The sequence below is a fragment of the Elaeis guineensis genome, chromosome 5, assembly GCF_000442705.2.
Source record: "Elaeis guineensis isolate ETL-2024a chromosome 5, EG11, whole genome shotgun sequence".
NCBI lineage: Eukaryota > Viridiplantae > Streptophyta > Magnoliopsida > Arecales > Arecaceae > Elaeis > Elaeis guineensis.
In genome coordinates this window covers 30,023,005-30,044,754 of record NC_025997.2, presented here as the reverse complement: position 1 = coordinate 30,044,754, position 21,750 = coordinate 30,023,005, and the positions used below count along the sequence as shown (strand labels likewise).

At 37.1% G+C, this 21,750-nt stretch overlaps 1 protein-coding gene across 1 annotated transcript; it reads left to right on the top strand.

Moving 5' to 3' along the window:
* The first annotated feature begins 4,321 nt into the window (after positions 1-4,321).
* On the top strand, positions 4,322-21,405 carry LOC105045241 (probable serine/threonine-protein kinase At1g01540). Its single transcript, XM_010923451.4, has 10 exons — positions 4,322-5,026; positions 5,145-5,183; positions 5,255-5,407; positions 5,607-5,803; positions 5,920-6,152; positions 6,913-7,039; positions 7,116-7,187; positions 7,340-7,523; positions 7,729-7,861; positions 20,875-21,405. The coding sequence occupies exons 4-10, from the start codon at positions 5,650-5,652 to the stop codon at positions 21,124-21,126; spliced, it is 1,155 nt and encodes a 384-aa protein (XP_010921753.1). The 5' UTR covers positions 4,322-5,026; positions 5,145-5,183; positions 5,255-5,407; positions 5,607-5,649; the 3' UTR covers positions 21,127-21,405.
* Positions 21,406-21,750: the final 345 nt, after the last annotated feature.

Sequence of the window (21,750 nt, the reverse complement as noted above, 5' to 3'; positions counted from 1 at the left end):
CCATTTATCCACATGGGTGATCCTTGAAATTTTCCAACAACTCTTAGAACATGGGCATGATCCATGATTGACGCCCACTACTAATAATTTTGGTTCACAGGTTAGTGGGCGGATCAATTGACAGATTAAGGCCTAGCAGCCTTGAGAATTAAGGCCTAACCACCTACCAAGTTTTAGTGTAACAACTCACAGCTCCATCTCTATATCAGGGGGTAACAAAGGGACCCTTAAATAAGCTTAAAGAGAATGTTCTTGTGCTCTGACTCTTTCCTTTCATACTCTCTTTTTTCTACTTTTCTCAAGCTCCGATTGACTTAAGCATCGAAAGATCTCCTACCAGAAAAATCTCAGTGAGCGTAGACTTCTCTTGCAGGTTCTCCTGGATGTCTCATCCCCTGGGCCGATGTCGAGTTTTCAGGTAGAAGGAGTCCGACCTCAGTCACATCCACTTCAACTCATAGTCTTGCAACAACATTAAGTATCAAATTGCAACCATAACCATCAAACCTTGTTCCAATTTTTTGGGCCGGCCTATGTACCTAATTTTGGCATTTTCCCCAATACTATACATTTTGTGCACACTCTCAAATTCATTTATCTATATCTCTGTAGTCTTTCAGTCTACAACTGTAGTCTTTGACTCTAAGCATCTAATAAAGGGCAGTCTTCTAGCCAAGGTCTGGTAAGAATGCATGAATCTTGTCTTTGGTTTATTTTACTATATAATGTAGGAGAATTAATAGCTATATTCAATATTGTAGATATGCTAATGTTGTGGTGCTGGTGACTAGATCCTCTAAAGTAGTGTAAAGTGCACCTCTATTGCATAATCAATCTTGTAGAGGTATGTCTTGCATTTAGATTAGCACTGGCCACAGTGTTAATAGGAGTCTTTCCATTTTATTGGGCGGAATATCTGTTTTGGTATCTCGATGTACCTATTTTGGTGAGATATGTTGCTTTTTGAGGTATGAGTACTTTTCTAGAGTTCTTTATCTTATAGTCTGTAATCTCTAATTTTGAAGATAGTGAAAAATCTCCAACTATCTTTGTCCATGGTTTTTCTCTTTGATTCAAAGGATTTTCTATGTGAAATCCTGAGTTTTGTATTGATCTTTGTTTTCTTCGATTTTTTTTTTATTTGACATCTTGTTACAACAAATCTTTTACTAAAGGTGGACGAAAAATCAAAAAGCATTACAAATTCTGTCCATATTTGCAGCTGAAGCAGGGTTTCATTCACATTGCAGGGCTAAGTGGCCCTGGTTTATGATTTATTGTAAAGAGATTTGTTATTTGGATATGCATTTATTGGTCAGATAACTGAATTGTTTTTATGGTATATAGAGAAATGTTTGTTGTATTATTACCAAAATATATCAAATGAAACAGTTTCACTTGGTCAAGACAAAGAACTCTTCTGATACTATTTTTATTTCACCTCATTTCCGAATCCATGTCTCTCTCCCCTGATTCAGAATTGATCTACAAGTCTGGTAGTTTTTGCAGAAATTGTGGCACTAAGATCTGATATTCCTCTGGGAGTGGGTCAAGGGAACATGGCAATGAGACCCAATGTGTTGGTTGCCAGATGCATCCGGGTATGATGGGATATCCCTGATTTAAACTGCAAACTTTGTTGGGTGGCAGGCACTCTCCAGCTCATCCCACTTGTTTCTTCTGCCGACTCATATGTGACTATTTTGATGCAGTTGGATATATCTATGCACCTGCCTTTTGATTTTCTTATTATAATCCTAAAATTAGACATGTAAGTTGGTGAATCATATTAGCTTATTGTATCCCACTATAGTTGATAGTGACAGGGTCTCATTCTTGTTTCACATGGTCATAAAACAAGGTTCGAGGAGCAAGTTTTGGAGCAGATCTGTTAGGCTGGCAGTGGGCCTGTTCTTATGTTTGTGCTTGGAATGGCAGTCACCAGATTTTCTATTGGACATCCTTCATGAGTTCTCCCATCTTTTTTTTTTTCTTTTTTTAATCAAAAAATGAAATACTTATGTGGTCAGTTCTACATCTCATTGGGCTGGTATAGTCAACTCATTCCACATGCTGTTGGACTGCCGATAAGTGAAACACTAAGGTTGTCTTTACATTGAACAATCAAATGGATTGCTGTGTCCTTATTTCATGAATTATAGCTGATTGGATGATTCATTATAGTTTGTTTGAGATTCCAACTTAGTTGATCAATCATTTGGATGAATCTTTTAAGATCTCAAGGTTTCTCCTTTGAGTCTTCGCTGCTCCATCTGCCAAAGTTCCTAGATTCAGATTGTTTGTGGAGTTAATAAACCCATAAATGGATCTAGTCCATAATGTGGCTGGGTCAATTAATTGGGCAAAGCTTGATAGTCTGGGATTTGAATTGGAATCCAGTTGAATTGTGTGTTGTGATTCGGATAGGAGGTGTACCATTATTAGTTGTATTTCTTTCAGCTGGATTCAACTCCGTGAGTCATGCAAATCAAACTGATTGAATCCCTAGTTTTCAAACAGAACTTTCAAGGGTAGGACCAGACACAGAATGAAAGTTTGTCTAACCATGTAGGGACATGGTGTTCCAAACCATGATATGGCATTGTGGCATTCTTCCTCTTCAAAAAATATTTCATTTGATTGGCTCCTCACATATATCTAGTAGTGTAATATATGTGTAGCAATTTTTTTTGGGTAATTTAGTGATAATTATTTAAAATTTAAAGTATTTATCCTTCTGATAGACCCTTGAATTTTGAGAGAGTTAACAACCAGATACATGGAATAAAGTTTTAAGAAGAAAAATAAATAATGGGATCTCATTTTTTTTCTTTTTGTCTCCTTGATAATATAATCCAATTATTCTCTTCCTTTCCTTTTTGTAAAAGCTAGGATTTTGCTTTACTTTTTAACAAATTGTCAAATTTATTTAAATAGGAATTAGTTAAAAACATTGTAAAAGAGGTGGAATGATGTGTTTTTTGAAGAAAAAAGGACAGATAGAATTTCAAAATATTTGCTTTTATATGTAGGATGGGTATAACTTTACTGATTAATTGTTAACACAGAATAAAATGTTCAGTTATAACCTCCACAACTCCCTTAGTAAATGGTTCAACGTCCTCTAAAATTACAAATTTGAAATTTCTGACCTGGTTAGTTTATCATCCTAATAACAGCAAGTCAATTCTTGCACCAAACTGACAAACAAACAGCTTTTGGTTTTATCTTAATATATTTATCATCCTTATAACAGACTGATGGATGACATGGAATACTAGCATTTCAAGTCCATAAAAAAGCATGAATCTACTTCATGCCTTGGATTTCCCCCACTTTTCAAGTAAGAACTCCATAGATATTTCTAGTCCTGTAATATACGTATAGCAGCAATTCTTTTAAATCTGAAGTATTAATGCTTCTGGTAGACCCTTAAATTTGAAGATATTTGCTGATTAATTGCCAAAGACAAAGAATAAAACATCGATTCATAATCCCTGTAACTTCCTTAATAAATCGTTTAACTCCTTTGTAGTTCCAAATTTGAAATCTGTGACCAGTTAATTAATTATCCTCACAAGAGAAGGTAGCTTCTCGTGCAAACTGAAACAATAAACAACTTTTGGGTTACCTTAAAATAATTATCATGTTTATAGCGGCCCCCTGCACTCAGTTGCTCACTATTCATGTTCCTGAACTGTTAAAAAGATTCAGCAGTTCGTTGTCTTTCCTGTTAAAAGTTTCGGCTTGGCTTTTCATCCAATGAATTAAAAGATTCTGACAGAGAGTTTAGTACTAATTATTATTTCTCAACGGCACAAAGCTGCCTACTTTGTCATGTAATGCTAACTGCTAGGATTCTTATGTATTAAAACATGTTTATTAAAGTATAATAAAAAATAATGGAGTGGTTCCCCAGCTTCCAGCAGCTTAATCTGGAGACAATTTTTAGATGAAAGTCTCACTTTTCAGGTCAAAACTCAAAAAGTTTCCAAACCAAAAGCCTTTCATTGTCCTCCTTTTCCTCTCTCTCTCTCTCTCTCTCTCTCTCTACAATATGACTACTTCACCAACCCTTACCTGGCTTTCCAGCCTATCTAAAGCAAAGGTAACAAGTCAACAAACCAAAATAACACCCAACACCAAACAATGACAGCTATATGCCTCAAGGTAAAGACAAGTAGACAAGCACAAGGGACCCAGTCTTTGACACCAAAATGGGTAAAAATAGCCAATTAAGTACCAATCATCCAAGAGAAGAAGGTGAGGAGAAAGTAACACTCACTCCAATACCACCCAAACTGCATCTAAACAAAAGAGAGCTTATTTCCTTAATCTCAATTATTGCTCATGGGTAGGAAACCATCCACCATCAGAATTGGGAACATGGGGTGGGGGCACCCTAGTGACAACAGAATCTCAATCTCCAGTACTAGAAAAGGTAATCCTTCCCCTTCTCCCCACATGAGGCCATGGGAGATGGCAGGGGCAAAACCATGCTGGAGGGGGAGAAGGAGATCTTGAGGATGAGAGATTTGGGCACCACCTTTCCCCCAATCCCCTGAGCTCATAATATGCCCCTCTTTGCTACTGTTCTTCCAATTAAAAGCCACCCTCCTCCTGTCCACTTCCTGCTGGTAAAACCCCCCAACATTTTTACAGTTGGTAACCACAGGCCCCCACACCCCCATTCCTCCCCAGACACCAGCTTATACTATTAGCCCTCACCATTACTCATTCTTGATGGAGAGATTCTCCACAGGCTGGTATATACTATGTGTCAACACATGGTCTCAGATCCTTCAAACACACAGACACACACAAAATTACCTTTGTTAAAAGATTGCAAGGTGGTACATTGGTCATGTGGGGCACAAGGGCAAAGCTCCCTATCTGTTCTTTTGGACTCCTTTGAGTGCTTGCTCCTCCTCTCTGCTTTAGGACCAATCCTCATCAGCTGGCATTGTTCAATCAATTCAAAGGAAAGTGGTCGTCGACTAGGACCGATGCTCGACAATGCAGGACGGTATCTGTCGGCTCCAGATTTATTTCTTTATTTATGTGTGCGTAGTTTGAGATTCTCCTTTGGGTTTATGCTTTTAAGCCATATGATATGTTGCTGAAACATATGAGATGAGTTGCAGGTCACTGATCACAGCAGTAGGATGCTTGAGGTTGGCAATGTAGGTTGTTTCTGGCCTCTCTTCCTTCCAAATTTTGACAAGCCATCGAGTACGTGATCTTTCTGTTGCAGTGAGAATTATAGGTCATGCCAGTTGGGCTTTCTGAGCAGTATTGGCATTGCTGTTGGGCAAGGTAGGAGCAAATTTGGCAGTATATAAGGCCAGTGTCAAATACAATAATTACTCTGGGGAGAGTGGCACTGGATCCAGTGTCGTCATCTGAGGTATGAGAAGTATCTTGTGATTTGTAGGCTTGTAGTTTAATTGTCAGTTAAAAGCAGCAGAACACTAGTGTGAGTAGTGTGAGAATGTTATTATTACTCTGTGCTTATTAACTAATATCTGCAGACTTCATTTATTTGGTCCGTTACGCTTGCCACGTTTGATGCTGCAGTGTTGTATTTATTCATGTCATTGTTTCAGGTTCAATGTTTTGGTTTTTTGGAGCGGGGCAAGTGTGTACGAGATGTCGAGGTCGCTCGCAGCCATGGTTGGAGGAGCTATTGGTGCTCTTGCATTCTTGGTGATTGTCACTTGGTTTCTGTGGTTTTGTATATTCCACCGTAGGATCCTAGCAAATAGAAGTTCTGAGACTGGTTCGTCGGACCCTCCAACTATAGGTACAAATTCTCCCAAGTTCTTATTGAGATTTAACAAGTTTGAAGTTTGGAGAAGTTTCTTCTTGATTGTTTTTCCTTTTCTTGTTGATCTTTTCTTATTTTGGAATGAGCGGTAGAATGGAGTAGGGGAGGTCGGATGTCCTCTGCTGGTGGGGGTCATGCAACTGAACATCAGGGAGCTAGGCAATTTACATTTGAAGAATTGAGCCAGGCCACAAATAATTTTGATGAGTGCAACCTTGTTGGCAGTGGTAGCTTTGGCTTGGTGTACAATGGTTTGCTTCTCGATGGTACTATTGTAGCGATTAAAAGGCGTCAAAGTGCTCCACGACAGGAGTTTATCGAAGAGGTAATAACTGCTTTGTATAGTAGTAAAGGCTGTGCTCTTCTTTTCATATCCAGCACCAAATCATCCTTTTTTCTTGTTCCTTGACTCTCATTTTCTTCATCGTTCTTTATTTCATTTGAGAAAGATCATACAACTTATGTTTACTTTTAAAATTACTCAATAAGATCCATATCCACTTTTGTTGGCAATGTTGACATACAATGTGACGCAAAAAGCTTTTAATACCATCTGATATAATGTTGAGGTCTTGCAATTTATGATAGGCCACATAAAAAAGTTTTTTCTTTTCCTTTCTTTTTTCTTTTCTTTTCTCTCTTTTGTTTACAAAGATGTAGAAAGATGAGTTGGATATGAAGTAAAATATGGAAACTTTTGTCACAAATACATGAGCAAAACATGGTTGTGCGCTTGAATGAAGTTGTCTGATTGCAGTATTATGGTCTATCATAAATCATAAAATTTGCCAGAAAACATCAAATTCTTTGTTGAAAAAACTTGCCTTGTGCCCTTAAGCTTTTACAACAGCATCTAGCTTATCATCTTCTAATATTTAGTTGTGCGGGACACAGTAATAACAATACCGGACTGTGAGAAGTTCCTTATTTACTCCATTTTTTCCTCCAAAAAAAAAAAAAAAGACCGTTATTTATCTATACTTTATCCAGGTTTTTGTTTTGGTAAATTCAATTGATGAACAAGATTTGCATCATCAGTCACGTTGGTGTGGAATGCAAAATGACATTCTCCATTGGCCAAGCAGGTTAAAAAACTATCAGAAATTTGCCATCGCAATCTTGTTGCTCTTATTGGCTATTGCCAGGAAGGCGGTTTACAAATGATAGTTTTTGAACATTTGCCTAATGGAAGTATCAGCCGTCATCTATATGGTAATGATCAATTCTGTTTGAACAGAACAACTCTTTCCAGAGCTTATAGATATGACTTCTGTTTGTTGCTTTGCAGATAGTGCAAGAGATCGAGTGGCAAGACTAGAATTTAAACAGAGGCTCTCTGTAGCTATAGGAGCTGCTAAAGGTAATCAAGTTATCTAAATTCTTGTTGGCTACATTATCTGAAGAAAGGACAAAGCTAGGACTGTAATAAGTAGATCACAAAGCAGATTCTGTCTAATTTTTAGGGACATTTAACACTTGAAAGTTAAAAATTGACACCTTAGCAAACTACAGGTTTAGCCCATCTGCATAATCTTGTTCCTCAAGTAGTTCACAAGGACTTCAAATCAAGTAATGTCTTGGTTGATGAAAACTTCATTGCAAAGGTAGCAGATGCAGGTATAGCTCAATTACTTCAGAGGCTTGAAGATGCTGGCCCATCTCAATCATTTGGTGGCAATGTCTTCCAGGATCCAGAGTATGTTCATTTTCTAAAATTTTCTTCAGAAAATTTCATGAAGAACAATATTTTCAAGGCATGAGTTAGATTATACAACACAGTATCTGTTATATTGCATAATTACAGCTCTTTTACAATAAGTAATGAGTTATATTATGGGGTGTAGAGTTATTCTCATTTTATCTGATGATTGTGTGATAATTTGTTACTATTGTCTGCTTAGGGTTGAAGAATTTGGTGCTCTTTCTGAAGCTAGTGATGTGTACAGTTTTGGAGTGTTCCTTCTGGAGCTCATAACTGGTCGAGAAGCTGCACATTTTTTCTCTCCAGAGTCAGATGAAAGCTTAGCCCAGTGGGTAATGTAGCACTCTTATGCAATTGTTGTGACAGTTTTTCTTAGTACTAGAATGTAATTTTAAATTCTGTTTCTGAAAAGCATGGTAGGGATAGTAGTTATGGATGACAGATCATAAACCTAGATAACGACTGCACCTGTTGGTGGGATGAAAATAAATTTTTGATGAGTTTACATCAGATCAGTCTCAATGTTCTTCTGAACTCAAAAAATCAGAAGTCAGTCGATAGCTACTCTTGACCTAACCATGTCAAGGTTATTTATCTAAGAAACAATGAATTTATAGTATCGAATTCATCCTGTAATTAGTATCATCCATTACTCAGATTCAGAATACAATTCTAAAATTAAAGAGAAAAAGCAATTCATTCAATCAGAAAAATTGCACATAGCTTGTATGGACCAGATTTGAGCTTCAATTCTTATCAGCCTAAATTTTCAAATTCAATGCAATTGATCCATTTATTCGATGTTCTTTCTGTTCTGAATTGAAAGGGAAAACAATGATCTGGCAGCTAGCTCTCAAACTAAGACTTTCAAATTCCAATGGTCCAACCTAAGTCTACAGTTATCAAAAATCAGTACATGTTGGTACTTGGAATAGTAATTACTAAACAGAAGGATGCACAAATGTTTATTTATCTTAATATGTTTTTTCTTCATGGTGCGTGAAATTATTAGACTTGGAGAATGACTTGTGTAATGATTATGCTTGTTTTAAGTATATAACTTAATAGACATACAAGTCAAGTCTATATATGACAAATGGCCCATTACTTCCAGGCACTTTGGTGTTAGATACCAAGCTAGGAAGAAAGTGGACATTAGGCACTATATATTGACAAATTAGTCTATAGATGACAAATGGCCCATTACTAATTTAAAATTTTCCCAGTGCCAAATGCCAATCAAATGAAAGTGGACATCAGATAAAGGCCATTACTGATGTAACAGCTTCAGATGCCCTCCTAATTATGCAAAGTAACCTTGATAGACCTTTAGATCTAGCACTCATAAACAAAGTCCACAATCTTGGTGTTAGATACCAAGCTGGTACATTACCGATTCAGTATGGTTACTGGTATGGTATGCACCCTATACAGAGACAACTCTTGGCCCCTCTCTTCTTAATTTTTATCATAGTACTCACTAGACCTATTAGATACCACTTTTAGTATAAATCAGATTCCTATCAATCCCACATGGGATTGCAAAAAACTGTGATGTCTTCTAAATATAACTACCCTTAATCATTAATTTGGTGCAGATGATTAATGGAAATAAAATATGTCCTATTCCTCTGTACCTTCAAAATATTTTGTATGGTTGAAACCATGGGTTAAGTGCTGGTTAGCTCGACATGGCATGGTATAGTATATACCGTGCCAGTGCCTTACCGACAATTGCCATTTGTATACTGCAGTAGCCATATTTCATTATGTGTTATGCCACCTTGTAGTATATATAAGACATGCTAAGCATGGGCACATAAGAACAAGGCATAGCATGCCATAGTATGTACCTTGCTGCTTCCAGATTGGCACACTACTATCACATGATATTTGATATTTCGGTATTTGGTCGTAATACCTCAGCCATTTTACTTCCTCTTGTGTTTCCATTTGAATAATGTGTCAGAATCAATGCGTTTAAGTTGATTGGTACCTAGCCAACATCTCAATTGAAGGAGAAGTTTCTTTGACATTCTAATTTTCATATATGGCCATTGTGGTTATGATTATGAATGTAGGAGAGGGTTGCAAATTGTAACAAGGAATTTGAAAAATCATTTGGGTTCTTGCTGGGGAGCTACTAATGAAGCATTTCTCTAGCACTTGATGGAAAAATTTCAAATTACAAGCCTACATCAAATTGCACTAGCTATGGTTTCAAATCCCGATGTTGCATTTGGTATCAATTAGGGACTGGGTTGGTATGGTATCGACTTGGATGCCCAGCATCTTGGTAATTCATTGGGATGTAAATTTCATTCCTCTTATTTGTTATTTTCAATAGTTGTTAAAGCTTTCTAGCTTTGTTTATGTTACAGTAAAGATTAGGGGAGGATTTTGTGCTTATCCAAAAATTTGGGTAAAAGCAACACACCCCTCTCTAGGGTTGTATTAATATTTACAGAGATATGTACAGATGACTTAGCATAAATGGACATGTACAAATAAGGCATAGAAATTAAAAAAAAAACACCACCATAAATACATCTAATACTATAAATAAAATAATACTCTAACATCCCCCACAATTTGAAAATCCTGTGGTCGAATGTGAAGACTGGATCGAAGTAAAGTAAACCGAGAAGTGGACAATGGCTTCATAAAGATATCAGCAAGTTGTTTGTCACAAGAAATATAAAAAAGAGACAAATTGTCCACTTGAACTTTCTGTTATTAGAAATGATGATCAAGCTCAATGTGCTTGGTGCACACATGAAGAACCAAATTGATAGCAATATAAGTAGTGCTGAGATTGTCACAGTAAATAAAGATCGACCGCACAAGGGCCACACCAAGATCTTAAAAAGGATGGCGAATCCAGATGGTCTTTACGAGCATGAATGCGATGGAGTGATATTCAACTTCAAAGCTTGACCGAGATGTAGTAGGATGTTTCTTAACAGATCAAGAAATGAGATTTGCATCCAAAAAGATAAAAAAGTTCAGAAGTGGAGCGTAAGTGGAGCATCTAGTATCAGGACATCCTGTCTAGTTTGCATCTGAATAGGCCACTGAGAACAGACGCTGACATCAATAAAATTGAAGCCCATAGGATAAAGTACCACAAATATAGCAAAAGATGCCCTTGACAGCTTGAAAATGTGGTTCACATAGAGCATGCAAAAACTTGGCCATGAGGTTGATAGCATAGAGATGTTTGGACGAGTGAAAGTAAGATATTGCAAAGCCCCATGATTTGACAATAAGTGTAAGAGTCCTCAAGCAGACAACTTTCATAAGCAGATAGATTGATGTTAAGCGCAAGAGAGTAGAGATCGGCTTGCTAGAGGAGAAACCATAATACTTCAGGAGATTATAAGCATACTTTTGTTAAGGAATACACCACTAGTCGAATTAGATACTTCCACTCCCAGAAAGTAATGAAGAGGGCTGAGATCTTTCATGGCAAACTCATCCTACAAGGTGGAAATTAAGGAAGCCAATAGAGAGGAGGAGCTACCAATAATGATAAGATCATCAACATATAATAAAAGGACAATGATCCCCTATGTAGAATGGAACACAAGTATGGAAGGGTCAGTTGTACTCCCGTAAAAACCCAACTTAGAAAGAAATGAGGTAAATCATTGAAACCTGGCACAGGATGCTTGTTTGAGCCTATAAATAACCTTTCGCAAGTGACAAACATGGTGGGGGTAGAATGGGTCACAAAATCAGGTGGTTGCGTCATATTGACCTTCTCAGACAACACACCATGAAGGCAGGCATTTTTAACATCTAATTGTCAAAGAGACCACCAAGAAAAGATAGCAACAGATAGGATAATGCGAATAGTAGTAGGCTTAACTACCGAAGAGGTCTTATCGAAGTTGATCTTCGGTTGCTATTTATAGCCTTGAGCAACCAACCGAGCCTTGAGGCACTCCAAAGAGCCACCTGCCTTCTATTTCACTTTGAAGATCCACCTGTAGTCGATAAGATTAACAGAGGGTGGTGAAGGCACAAGATCCGAGATGCATTGGAGAGTAAGGCTTGATATTCATCCAACATTACCTATTACCAACCTGTATGTTGAAAGGCTTTAGAAAAAGAGTTAGGTTCAATAGGTAAAGTAGAAGCCATGGAAGTCAGGAGGGAAGAAGACATATCTCACTTTCCAGCAAGTGATCTTGTGAGCATAGGGTGTGTGCGAATAAAAGACAATGCAAGAGCAACGGAGGGTATAAATGAGGGTGGCAGCTTGGTTGCATCAAAGGAATCGATCCCAAAAATTGGATCAGTCTCAGCCGATCCGAGTGAGGGATCAATCTATTGTTATGGACCACTCCGATTTGGGAGTGCAGGCTCGAATGTGGTTTTGACTGTGACTAAGGGTTTAGTTTTAGATTTGGGAGGATGAGGTCTTCTAGTATAGACATGAAGTTGTTTCAAATTGTCAGATAACGTATGTATCTTAGTCCTAGGTGGAGAGGGGCAGAGATCTCGTTGGTAGGCAGTCCTTCCAAGCACGAGGAATCTGGTGAAACATTAGGAGTATCCAAAAGAATTCGAATCAGAATTGTTGTTAGAAAGAAAATCAAATTATGAGATTGCTTTGAGGGTAGAGGGATGTACCTAACAGAGGTGGATTTGATAAAAATCTTAAAACAATTGAAAATTTGAATGAGAACATGTAGAGTCAGTAAATTTGGAGAGATAAGAGTACAGAAAAATAGATCCAATGAATGTAACATATTGAGAAATATAAATTTTATCAGTACTTGGATAAAGATATCAGAACCCTTTGTGTTTACTAGAAATTTTCAAGTAAACACAAGGTAGAGACCAAAGAGAGAGCTTATGATTGGCGATGTCCTATAGATCTGGGTAGCACAAGCATCCGAATATCTTCAAAAGTTGTGAGTCACGAGGAGGATAGCCATACAAGACATAGTAAGGTGATTTGCCTTTTAAAACAGTAATAGAGGGAGTACGATTAATAAGAAAAACAACAGCTTGAATTGCATCAGTCCAAAACCTAGCAAACACGTAAGATTGAAGAAGTCTTGGTTTATGGTGCTTCAGGTTTCGCTTTATTTTTTAACTTTTCCTTTTTTTAGCTATTCATTTGAAATACTAAAATACATATCGAAAATAAACAAGTTGATACCTAAGACACAACATATCGTAAGTTCATGCCAAATGTAAAATATTGGCATGACTTTGTCAGCCAAAATGATGTTAAAAGAAAAAAATGAGGTAATAGAGGATGTTAATTAGACTTGGGCTTTTTTTGGTAACTAATTGGACTTAGGCTTCGAGGAGGCTGGATCTCAGCGATGGAAGCCATATTTAAGCTCTATCTCCCTTTCTTTTTCTCTTCTCTCTTTCTTTCTCTCACGTGTGAGTCAAACAACCAAAATAGAGGTTTGGGCATCTCCTTTTGATATGCCCTGGTTAGCACTAATGAATACTGGCTGGTGCAGATCACCCATGCTATTCGTACTACTCATCTCATTCACCAATTGTCAGGTTAAAAATTTTGTGAATTATTAATGACCAGCTAATCAGTGGAACCATTGAGTAAATAATTCCCTAGTTCACATACTTGATACCAATAATTAATTAAATTTGTAGAACTTGCATATAATTCATTGATCCGCGAACTATTTTCTGAGAAATGAAAGAGTGCATGGCTTTGTCTGTGTGCAAGATTCAATTTTCGAGGTACAATGGAAAGCAAGGTTGTGAGGGATTTAGCTTTCAATTAGAGTACCAAAAATATATTTTTTTCCAAAAGGAAATAGAAGAGCCAGTCCTCTCTATCGTGTTCCCAGGGCCAGCCCTAGGGCAGGTCGAACTGGGCGACCGCCCTAGGCTCCAGGCCCTGCATTGATGTTCCAATGGGATACAAGAATGACTTTTTATAATATTATAAGAAGAGAAATAATTAAATAGATTAATGATGGATTTTACACGCTGCTTAACGAATATATCTATAGAAAATTATTGCACGTAGATTAATTTTTCAATGATAATTAATGTTTAAAGTATGTTAATTTTTAATAAAGAAAGCCTCATTTTTTTATTTGGCCCCAGGTCTAAAAAATGTTAGGACCGGCCCTGCGTGTTCCTTCTCTTGTTTTCCTGTTTTCTCTTTTCTCTTTTCCATGTTTGTTTTCTTCTCCACATCCCATGATCCATGGAGTGTCTCATATGTTCAAGGAATTTTCGAAGTGGCTTATTCTTGGCCATTTATACTCTGAAAACATCCATGGTGCTCCATGTTCATTAGCTTTCCCTCTTCTTTTCATTTACCATCAAGGATTACAATTATTTTTCTAAAAAAAGAAAGAACTGAAATTGATTATCTAATGATATTGATGCTTTCACCTCTTCACTTGGTTAGCCCATCTTTAGTCCTTGGAGGTAAAATAAACTAATAGAGGGATAGTGAAAAGTCTATTCTTAGCATTTAAGCAATCTTAAAGTTTGGAATGAAATCAGAAATTGGGAGCTTTTTCTTATTTCTTTCAAGGAATTTCTATCTTCATTTTTTTTCATTATAAATATAGATCCTTTTATTATTTATACTAGCAAATATCTAGTTTCTTTAATTTTTAATTATCACATTTTTTGAATTTGCCAAATTTTTCTGAATTTCAAGCTTCGCAACTTTGTCAGATTGTTCTCGAATGCTAAACTTTGTGACTATGGTTCTTATCAGCTGATACCAATAGAGATAACCTGATGTTTATGGTATCAAGGTCCCATATCAGAACAAGGCAAAATGACCCCATAACTTCAAGAGAAGGGGTGCTCTCCTACCTTTTGATTAGGAAAGTGGCCTTGATGGGAGCTTGCAATTGGCTGCAGTGTCTCCACACTGAGACTAAAATCTGCCTTGAAGCTTATGTCTAGAGCAATAGAAGGGGACCCAGCAAAGAGAACAGTTAGAATAATGAGCACTCCGCCTGCCAAGCGGGCGGCAGGAGCAGCAGGCAAGTGCTTGGTAGGCCAACAGCCTAGTGAACCAGGTAAGGCACTCGATAAAAGGGGGGCATACTAAGCAAGTACAATGAATTGGCCCTAATAATTATGTTTTTGATGTTCAATTTCTGTAGAGGGCACTATGAACATTAATACCATGTTCCATTAAAAGACCAAAGGGTTATATGATATATCGTGTGTAGAACATTTCTATTGGCAAATAGGAGGTTTACAAATCCATGTCCAAGTATTTATCACTTCTTGGGTCATAATTGCTATCTTATTAGGTTCTGCGATCATAGGTATTTAGAATCCATAAAGACCCAGCATCTCATCAATACAATGCAGGACAATTTAGACCAACTGGTACAATCTTCGACTTGAAACCTATGCAGTAATCATTAATAAATCTTATTCTGTGGGTTATGAGAGCAACCAAATTGTACCAACCAAATATAAGGCATGTACCATACAAACCTTTGCAGTAATCATTAATAAATCTCATTCCATAGGTTATGAGAGCAACCAAATTGTACCAACCAATATAAGGCATGTACCATACAATGTCAGTAGGGAAGTGGTACTCAACACATCTCTTGTGCTAGGTGTCAAGACCATAGGATGAATGCTACTAGTGTTCAATAAGGAATGTACCAGTTAGGCACTGACTAGGTATGAAAATCGGTGCATAAAACCTCTCAATGTTAAAGTTTTGAATAATGTTATGATTCATTGCCTCTTCATCCCATCAGCTCCCTTTGCTAATGAGGTAAGAGGTGATTGGAATGATTCAAAGGATTTGTTGTAATTTAAGGTGATGGTCAATCAACGATGTCCTAGACTAGCACCAAGTCAATATCACAAATTGACAAGGTTGTTAAGCAAAAGTGGATGGCATTTTCAGAATTTCTATGAAGATGCCAATTATATGTATCACTAGCAATGAGCATGTGTAATGCAAATATCTATAATTCAAGTGGAAAGAGGACTTAATATATGGCTGAAATCCCATTAATCATGACTACGTAATGATATGTACATCTTTTATTCAAGAGGAGCATTGGAATGAAAAATGGGTAAATATGAATCATGTTTTAGTTTATACATTTTCTTTTCCTATTTCTTAATCATGATTAAAGAGTAAATATGGAGCACTACTTTTGGTAATAGAAGTGCATATTGCTTAAAGGAAAATGAAATAAATAGTCTTTCCAAGGTTTGCCATGTTGGTATTGGATCCTGGACCAATACTATGTTGGTACCATGTCGGTGCACCCAATATTAGGGTCGGTTCGACATACCAACATTTCGATACCAGTACAACATGGTATGCCTAGTTCAAGGTAGTAGGTACTGATACGGCAAACCTCTCTTTTCCCATACCAAAGAGACACATGTGCCCGATTAAAGGCCAAATCTTTCTTTTTTTTAAAGGAAGTTTGGGTACGAAGCCTTTTTTTGTTATTTATAGTAAGATATGTTGAGAATAAGGAGTGCTTGGTGACAACAAGACTTCACTAATTATTTGTTTTATACCTCTACCGATTTCACTTCCTATAGATGCAATTTAATCTCCAAGAGCCCCTTGATGGATGTTATCTACAAGATACTACAATGTCAGATGATGAGAGCAGAAAGTTGTGTTGTTTAGGAAAGCAATTGTTACAAGATAGAAGTTCACAAATCATTCTAGACCAAAAGGAATATATTTTGTGATTATCTAAGTTGACAATTTTGTAATTTCAAGGGATGATATATTTCCAAATCTATTGCTTGGTTATCAAAAGCCGGTGTGGGAGTGGGAATTGATACAAGTGCAGATATAGAAGGCAATTCTTTTTAGAAACTTCAAACAAGGGAATGATTGAAGATGATTGACAGGCCACCCCAATTGGTTGTTTCATTCTACTAAGATCAATTACTAAGAAAAGAATAAAGATATTTTCAATGTGCTGATATCAGGGAACAGGGTGTTATGCGATTGTTGATATGAGATAGCTACAAAACTAGCTTGACCACAATGTTAAATGCGAGGACCAAAAAAGGCATCTAGATGTGTGGTAAATGTAAAATGATGGAACTAGAAATGACTACGTTGATGAAGGTTAAACGTGGCAAGAGGAGTTCAATACTCTTATTTTGGTCTATAGTAGAAGCATAAGCTATAGATAACATTGTTAAGAGGAGCCACATAATTTAAGCTGGAAAATATTGGAACAAGTATTATATTTGGCCTTCGATAGGAACCAATTGTGAGTTGGGATCTACTCTTAGCTGGCTTCAAGTTTCTTGCAGAGAAAAGAATATAAGACCCATCATTGTAAGTTACCCATGCCCTATTCTAGGGTTTCACCTCCCATGTTCAACATAAGACCTTCCCCAAGTGGAGGAAACATGTAACCATTTAGGTGTTTCCAAATTCGCTACTTTGAACTAAGAATAATTGGTGTTTATGTTTTTGAACTTTTGTAACACATGCATGTGTCCTTGCATATTTGTTGAATCTTGGCAATGTCAACAAACTTTTAGTTATAAATGTGCATGAAGGTTGAAAACTACAAGATGGTGTCTTGGTAGGCATGTCTATGGGTGCCAATGCTTTAGGTCAGACCTAGGCTTGAAATTAGAAATTTTAAACCTTGAACCTAGAGTGGGCTAGGCCCAAACCTGGGTTGGGTTATTAGGTTCTATCCCAACCTAGTTGAACTATTTATGGTTCAGTCTAGGCTCCAAATGAACCCTTTTTATTGTATATCCGATTTCTAGCCCTGGCCTAGCCTCAATTTTTAGGACTAAGTCTGGCCTTTGAACATCATTGAGGCTCATGCCTAAGCCCATTTTTTTCTGGATCAGCTGTTTATGGTGACTGGTCCATTGACAGCCCTAGCACCGATGGCAAAAAGATTGTTAATTCCATTATTATAGATGTAATAGGAAGTGTAACTACATACATAATACTAACATGCTTTTTATAATATGGAGGTAAATATTTTGTGATCAAGTCAAATAAAAATTAAACCTTGCTTAAAATGCCAAAATTAACAATTTCATTACATATTTTTCAAAGGCAAGCCGTGTATAAAGACTTGAACTAATTCATTTTGGGTAATCTTAGGAACTCTTTCTTTTGGTAAAAGGAGGGATTTATATAGATATCAGCTTTTTGATTTATCAATTCATAAAGATGGTTGAATGTTTCAGCAACTTCTATTTGGGATTGGTTCACAGGATAAAACTGGCTTTCTTGCCATGTCATACAAGGTTTAGTGTGCCAATGCAAGCTAGCATATTTACCTGGCATACCAGTATCTTATCCAAGGTTTTGCTATACCATACCGAACCAGACAGTATGGAATATACATATTGTATCGGTCCAGTACCAATACGTGGTAAGGGGCGTATCAACACTCGGTATGCTGAAACTAGCCCATACCAACATAGTAATAGGTTGGACTGGTATGAGGCCCAGTATCAAGATGGTGAATCTTGATCTTACCAATATGGTATAGCACACTCATTATAGTACAGTGCAACCCATACTAGCTTAGGTTTGAGAAACCCTTTTCTCATGCCAACGCATGCCATGGTACCACTGGAATCTAGGTTGCGTGGGTCAGTGAAATACAAACTCAGGAAGAACTGGCTTGTTCTACTAGTATAGGTGGTTCAGCTCCGTGCCATATTAGACCAAGGTACTATATTGGTGTCTTAGCAGTACAATCTGCACAATACAAAATCGGGAAGAACCAATTAATTCTGCCCAGTATAGGGTGGTTTGGCTTGATGCCATATTGAATCTAGGTATTGTATTGGTATCTTACCAGTATGATATGAAACACTCAGTACCAGGTGATATGGATCAGTATGTGAACCATGCTTTTTACTATTTATTCCTAGAATTATGTCATCTAGCTAACTACAAACACACGATCCAGCAAATGTTATGGAGGGGTGGCAGTATTGTTAGAACCTTCAATTAATAAGAGGACTAATATATATGAGAACTTTTGCATTTATTGATTTCTTTTCTTAATTTCAGCTAGGGTTTAGGTTGATAGGGAGGACAAGAAGCAAGATGGACCTTTTGGGCTAAAACATGGCTATATGTGAAAGGCCTTATGGGACTGTTTAATAACTATAGACAATTTTCACCGGAGTGAAATTCTTGCGAATGTTGATGGAGTCATTTGCATTGGAACCTATCTCTAGTTGAACAACTAAGTGCATTTATAGGCAACTTTTGAAGTTTTCATGTTGGTCCAATCATCAAATAGCTCCTTATTATCAAAGATATAGATAGCAAGATGGCAAACTTTCTACCACTGCATCCTTTGGAATTAATTCATTGGTGTTGTTGGATTGGAGAATTTTCAAGCAATTTTGAAAAGTAAAAATTAGTTCTTAGAACAGCTACAACTCACAAATGATGCAGAAAATATGTGAGGTAATCCAGATGTGGGGAGTTGAAATGTTTAAATGGATGATATTATGAATGATCCACTGACCATAGAAGAATTTCTTTTCCTTATTATAACAAATTTTATGGCTGATTTAAGCAAAAATGGTAAACATTTTGTCTGACTTAGAAGTAATTAGCACTAACATTGTTGATGTAAAGAATGGAATTTGCCAGTCTTCCATGAAGGAAAAAAATTAAAACAAGAAGAAAACCTAGAAGTTCACTAGATATTTTGCAATGTTTCACCCATGTAACTGAATATTGCAGTGAAAGGGCCCCACTCCAAAAATTTGTAAGAAGGAAACATATTCTATTCTGTTTTTAGTAGGATTTTGATTCTTAATGTTGAGATGGACTGAATGTTAGATACTGTCAAGGGGTAATGGGGTGAAGTGGACCTAATACCAAGGTTCTAAATGCTGAACTGAATCCTGTACCAGTTTTGTCACAAAATGCTACAGTACCAGTATGGTTCATAAATATCAAAACTATCATGATCGATGAAAAAGTGAAAAGCAACAATGGAACAGTACAAAATCAGGATGGACTGTCGATACCAGCCAGTACAGTCGGTAACTATTAATCCAACAGGTCTCAGCATCCAAGGATGGTACAGTGCTGGTCTTCCATTGGAACAGTATGGTCCTGATGTATTGTCCTGTTTGACAGTATTTGTTTCCTTGTTCAAAACTAAAATGCAGGACACAAAAGTGGAACAATGATCTTCCAATGGACTTAGTCCCTCAGATGGATGTAACAGTCGCTCCACAACACCCCCCCCCCCAACCAACAACCACTCAAAAAAAAAAAAAAAGAAAAAAGATCCAACTAGATCTCAGAAAAAGATTGAGTGAATAATTGACAAACGAAGAAAGTCTGAGTAAAATAAAATCCAAAATCAGCACTCAAGATATAGAGGAAGCACTGAATCTCCAATTAAAGCATCAAAAACAAATGCAGGTTCGTAACAATCAGCTACATTGTGTCCTTCAATGATCTAGGATGAAAAGCAATCTAGAGTAGACGAATCTGATTGAATTAGGTCAGATCATGTGGTGTGAGCAGACCAGCTGGTAAAAAACTTAAATAGAGCAGAATGATTATTCATGAGGCCACTTAGAAATAATGTGTAGGACTAACAAGACTTGAATGAATGTTTTCTCATTTGATATGAATAGAGGAAATAGACAACTAGATCCTCTCTCTCTCTCTCTCTCTCTCTCTCTCTCTCTGTGTTTGTCGGTGTGTGCGCGTAGCGTGTAAAACATGAAGTTCAGCCATTCTTGATTGTGGTTTTCAATATATGAAAGTTGCCTTAATGGTCTACATAACAATTGACTGAGTGGTTAATGGTCTACTAAATACATGGTTGAATAGTTGGCTCTTATTTACATCTCATCATGTACATTGGAAAATACTTTCCAATAACCCCATGAAATGAGAAAACTTCTTTAATGCTCGGATCATGGATATAACCATCCAGTCTCTCAAAGACAACTATATTCATACTGTGCTGGGCCATAAATTCATGAATGCAACACATGCAATGCACATGACTGCAGGAAGGATTATTTGATGAATGGCTGTCATTCCATGAGCCAGTGACATGTTGGAGATTAGTTTTTTGACATCACATAATTTTTCTGTGAATTGGCAAAGGTGCTCTAATTTTTCATTTAGCATATATCTCTCTCCATGTGCATGTCTGTTTGTGTGCATGTTATGACTCAAGCTATATCCAAATTTTTCCATTTTTTTTCAGTGTGAAATTGATGACCATGTTATCCAAATTTCTTCTTAGATGTTTTAGTTCCTGTAATCTCCTTTCTTCTGTAAGCTGCTGCTCTGAAATAATGATGCTGATAGCTCTTTATATATATATATGCATACAAGGTGGAAGCACATCTGATTTCAAAAGACCTCCTTGATCAACGACTGGGTAGCAGTTTTACCCCTGAAGGGATGAAAGATTTGATTAAGCTAACTCTTCAATGCTTGAATCCATCTGGGAGAAAACGACCGAAGATGAGTGCTGTTGTCGCAGACCTTGATCTGATTCTGGAGACAGAGATGACGCTGACAACAGTTATGGGTGATGGTACTGCCATAGTGACCCTGGGCAGCCAGTTGTTTACTTCTTCATGAAGAACAGAACACCCATTGCCTAATAATCAGCACCAGGTGCAATCTTATTCATCAAAGGACCTGTGGCTGTTTGTTTTTTGGACAGTGCAGTGTACCTGCTTTGCAGCCCTGTATAGCAGTGATTGCTGTACATTATTATCATTTTTTCTCCTATAATGTGCAGTAATAGCATTCTATTGAAGATAACAAAAATATTTGCAGCTACAAATTGGTGAGCTCAGGATTTGATATAGGATATCTTGTTAAATTCAAGCTCTGTGCGTTATCCATCTAAAAACCATTACTGAGTTTCTGGTAGTCGGTGACTTTTCTCTTATAGTTTAGAGTCCCAAGCAAGGTGTGACATTTCTAATTGTATGGTGTCCCAAATGCTTTCTTTCTAGCTTCCAACTCCAGGAATGTCAATCTGCTTCCTTCTTATCAAATCTACAGCGTAGCATATCAAAGTGATTCCATCCAGCAGGATACGCTAATCTTTGTTCAGACTCCTCAAAGCCTAGAGGAGTCCAGGAGACTTGCAACCTCATTTCATTAGAGCATAAACTACATATCCAAGAGGTAGAATTGCCAGAAATTGCCAACAAACAGGAGCAGATTAATACTAACTAAGCAAATCATACAACC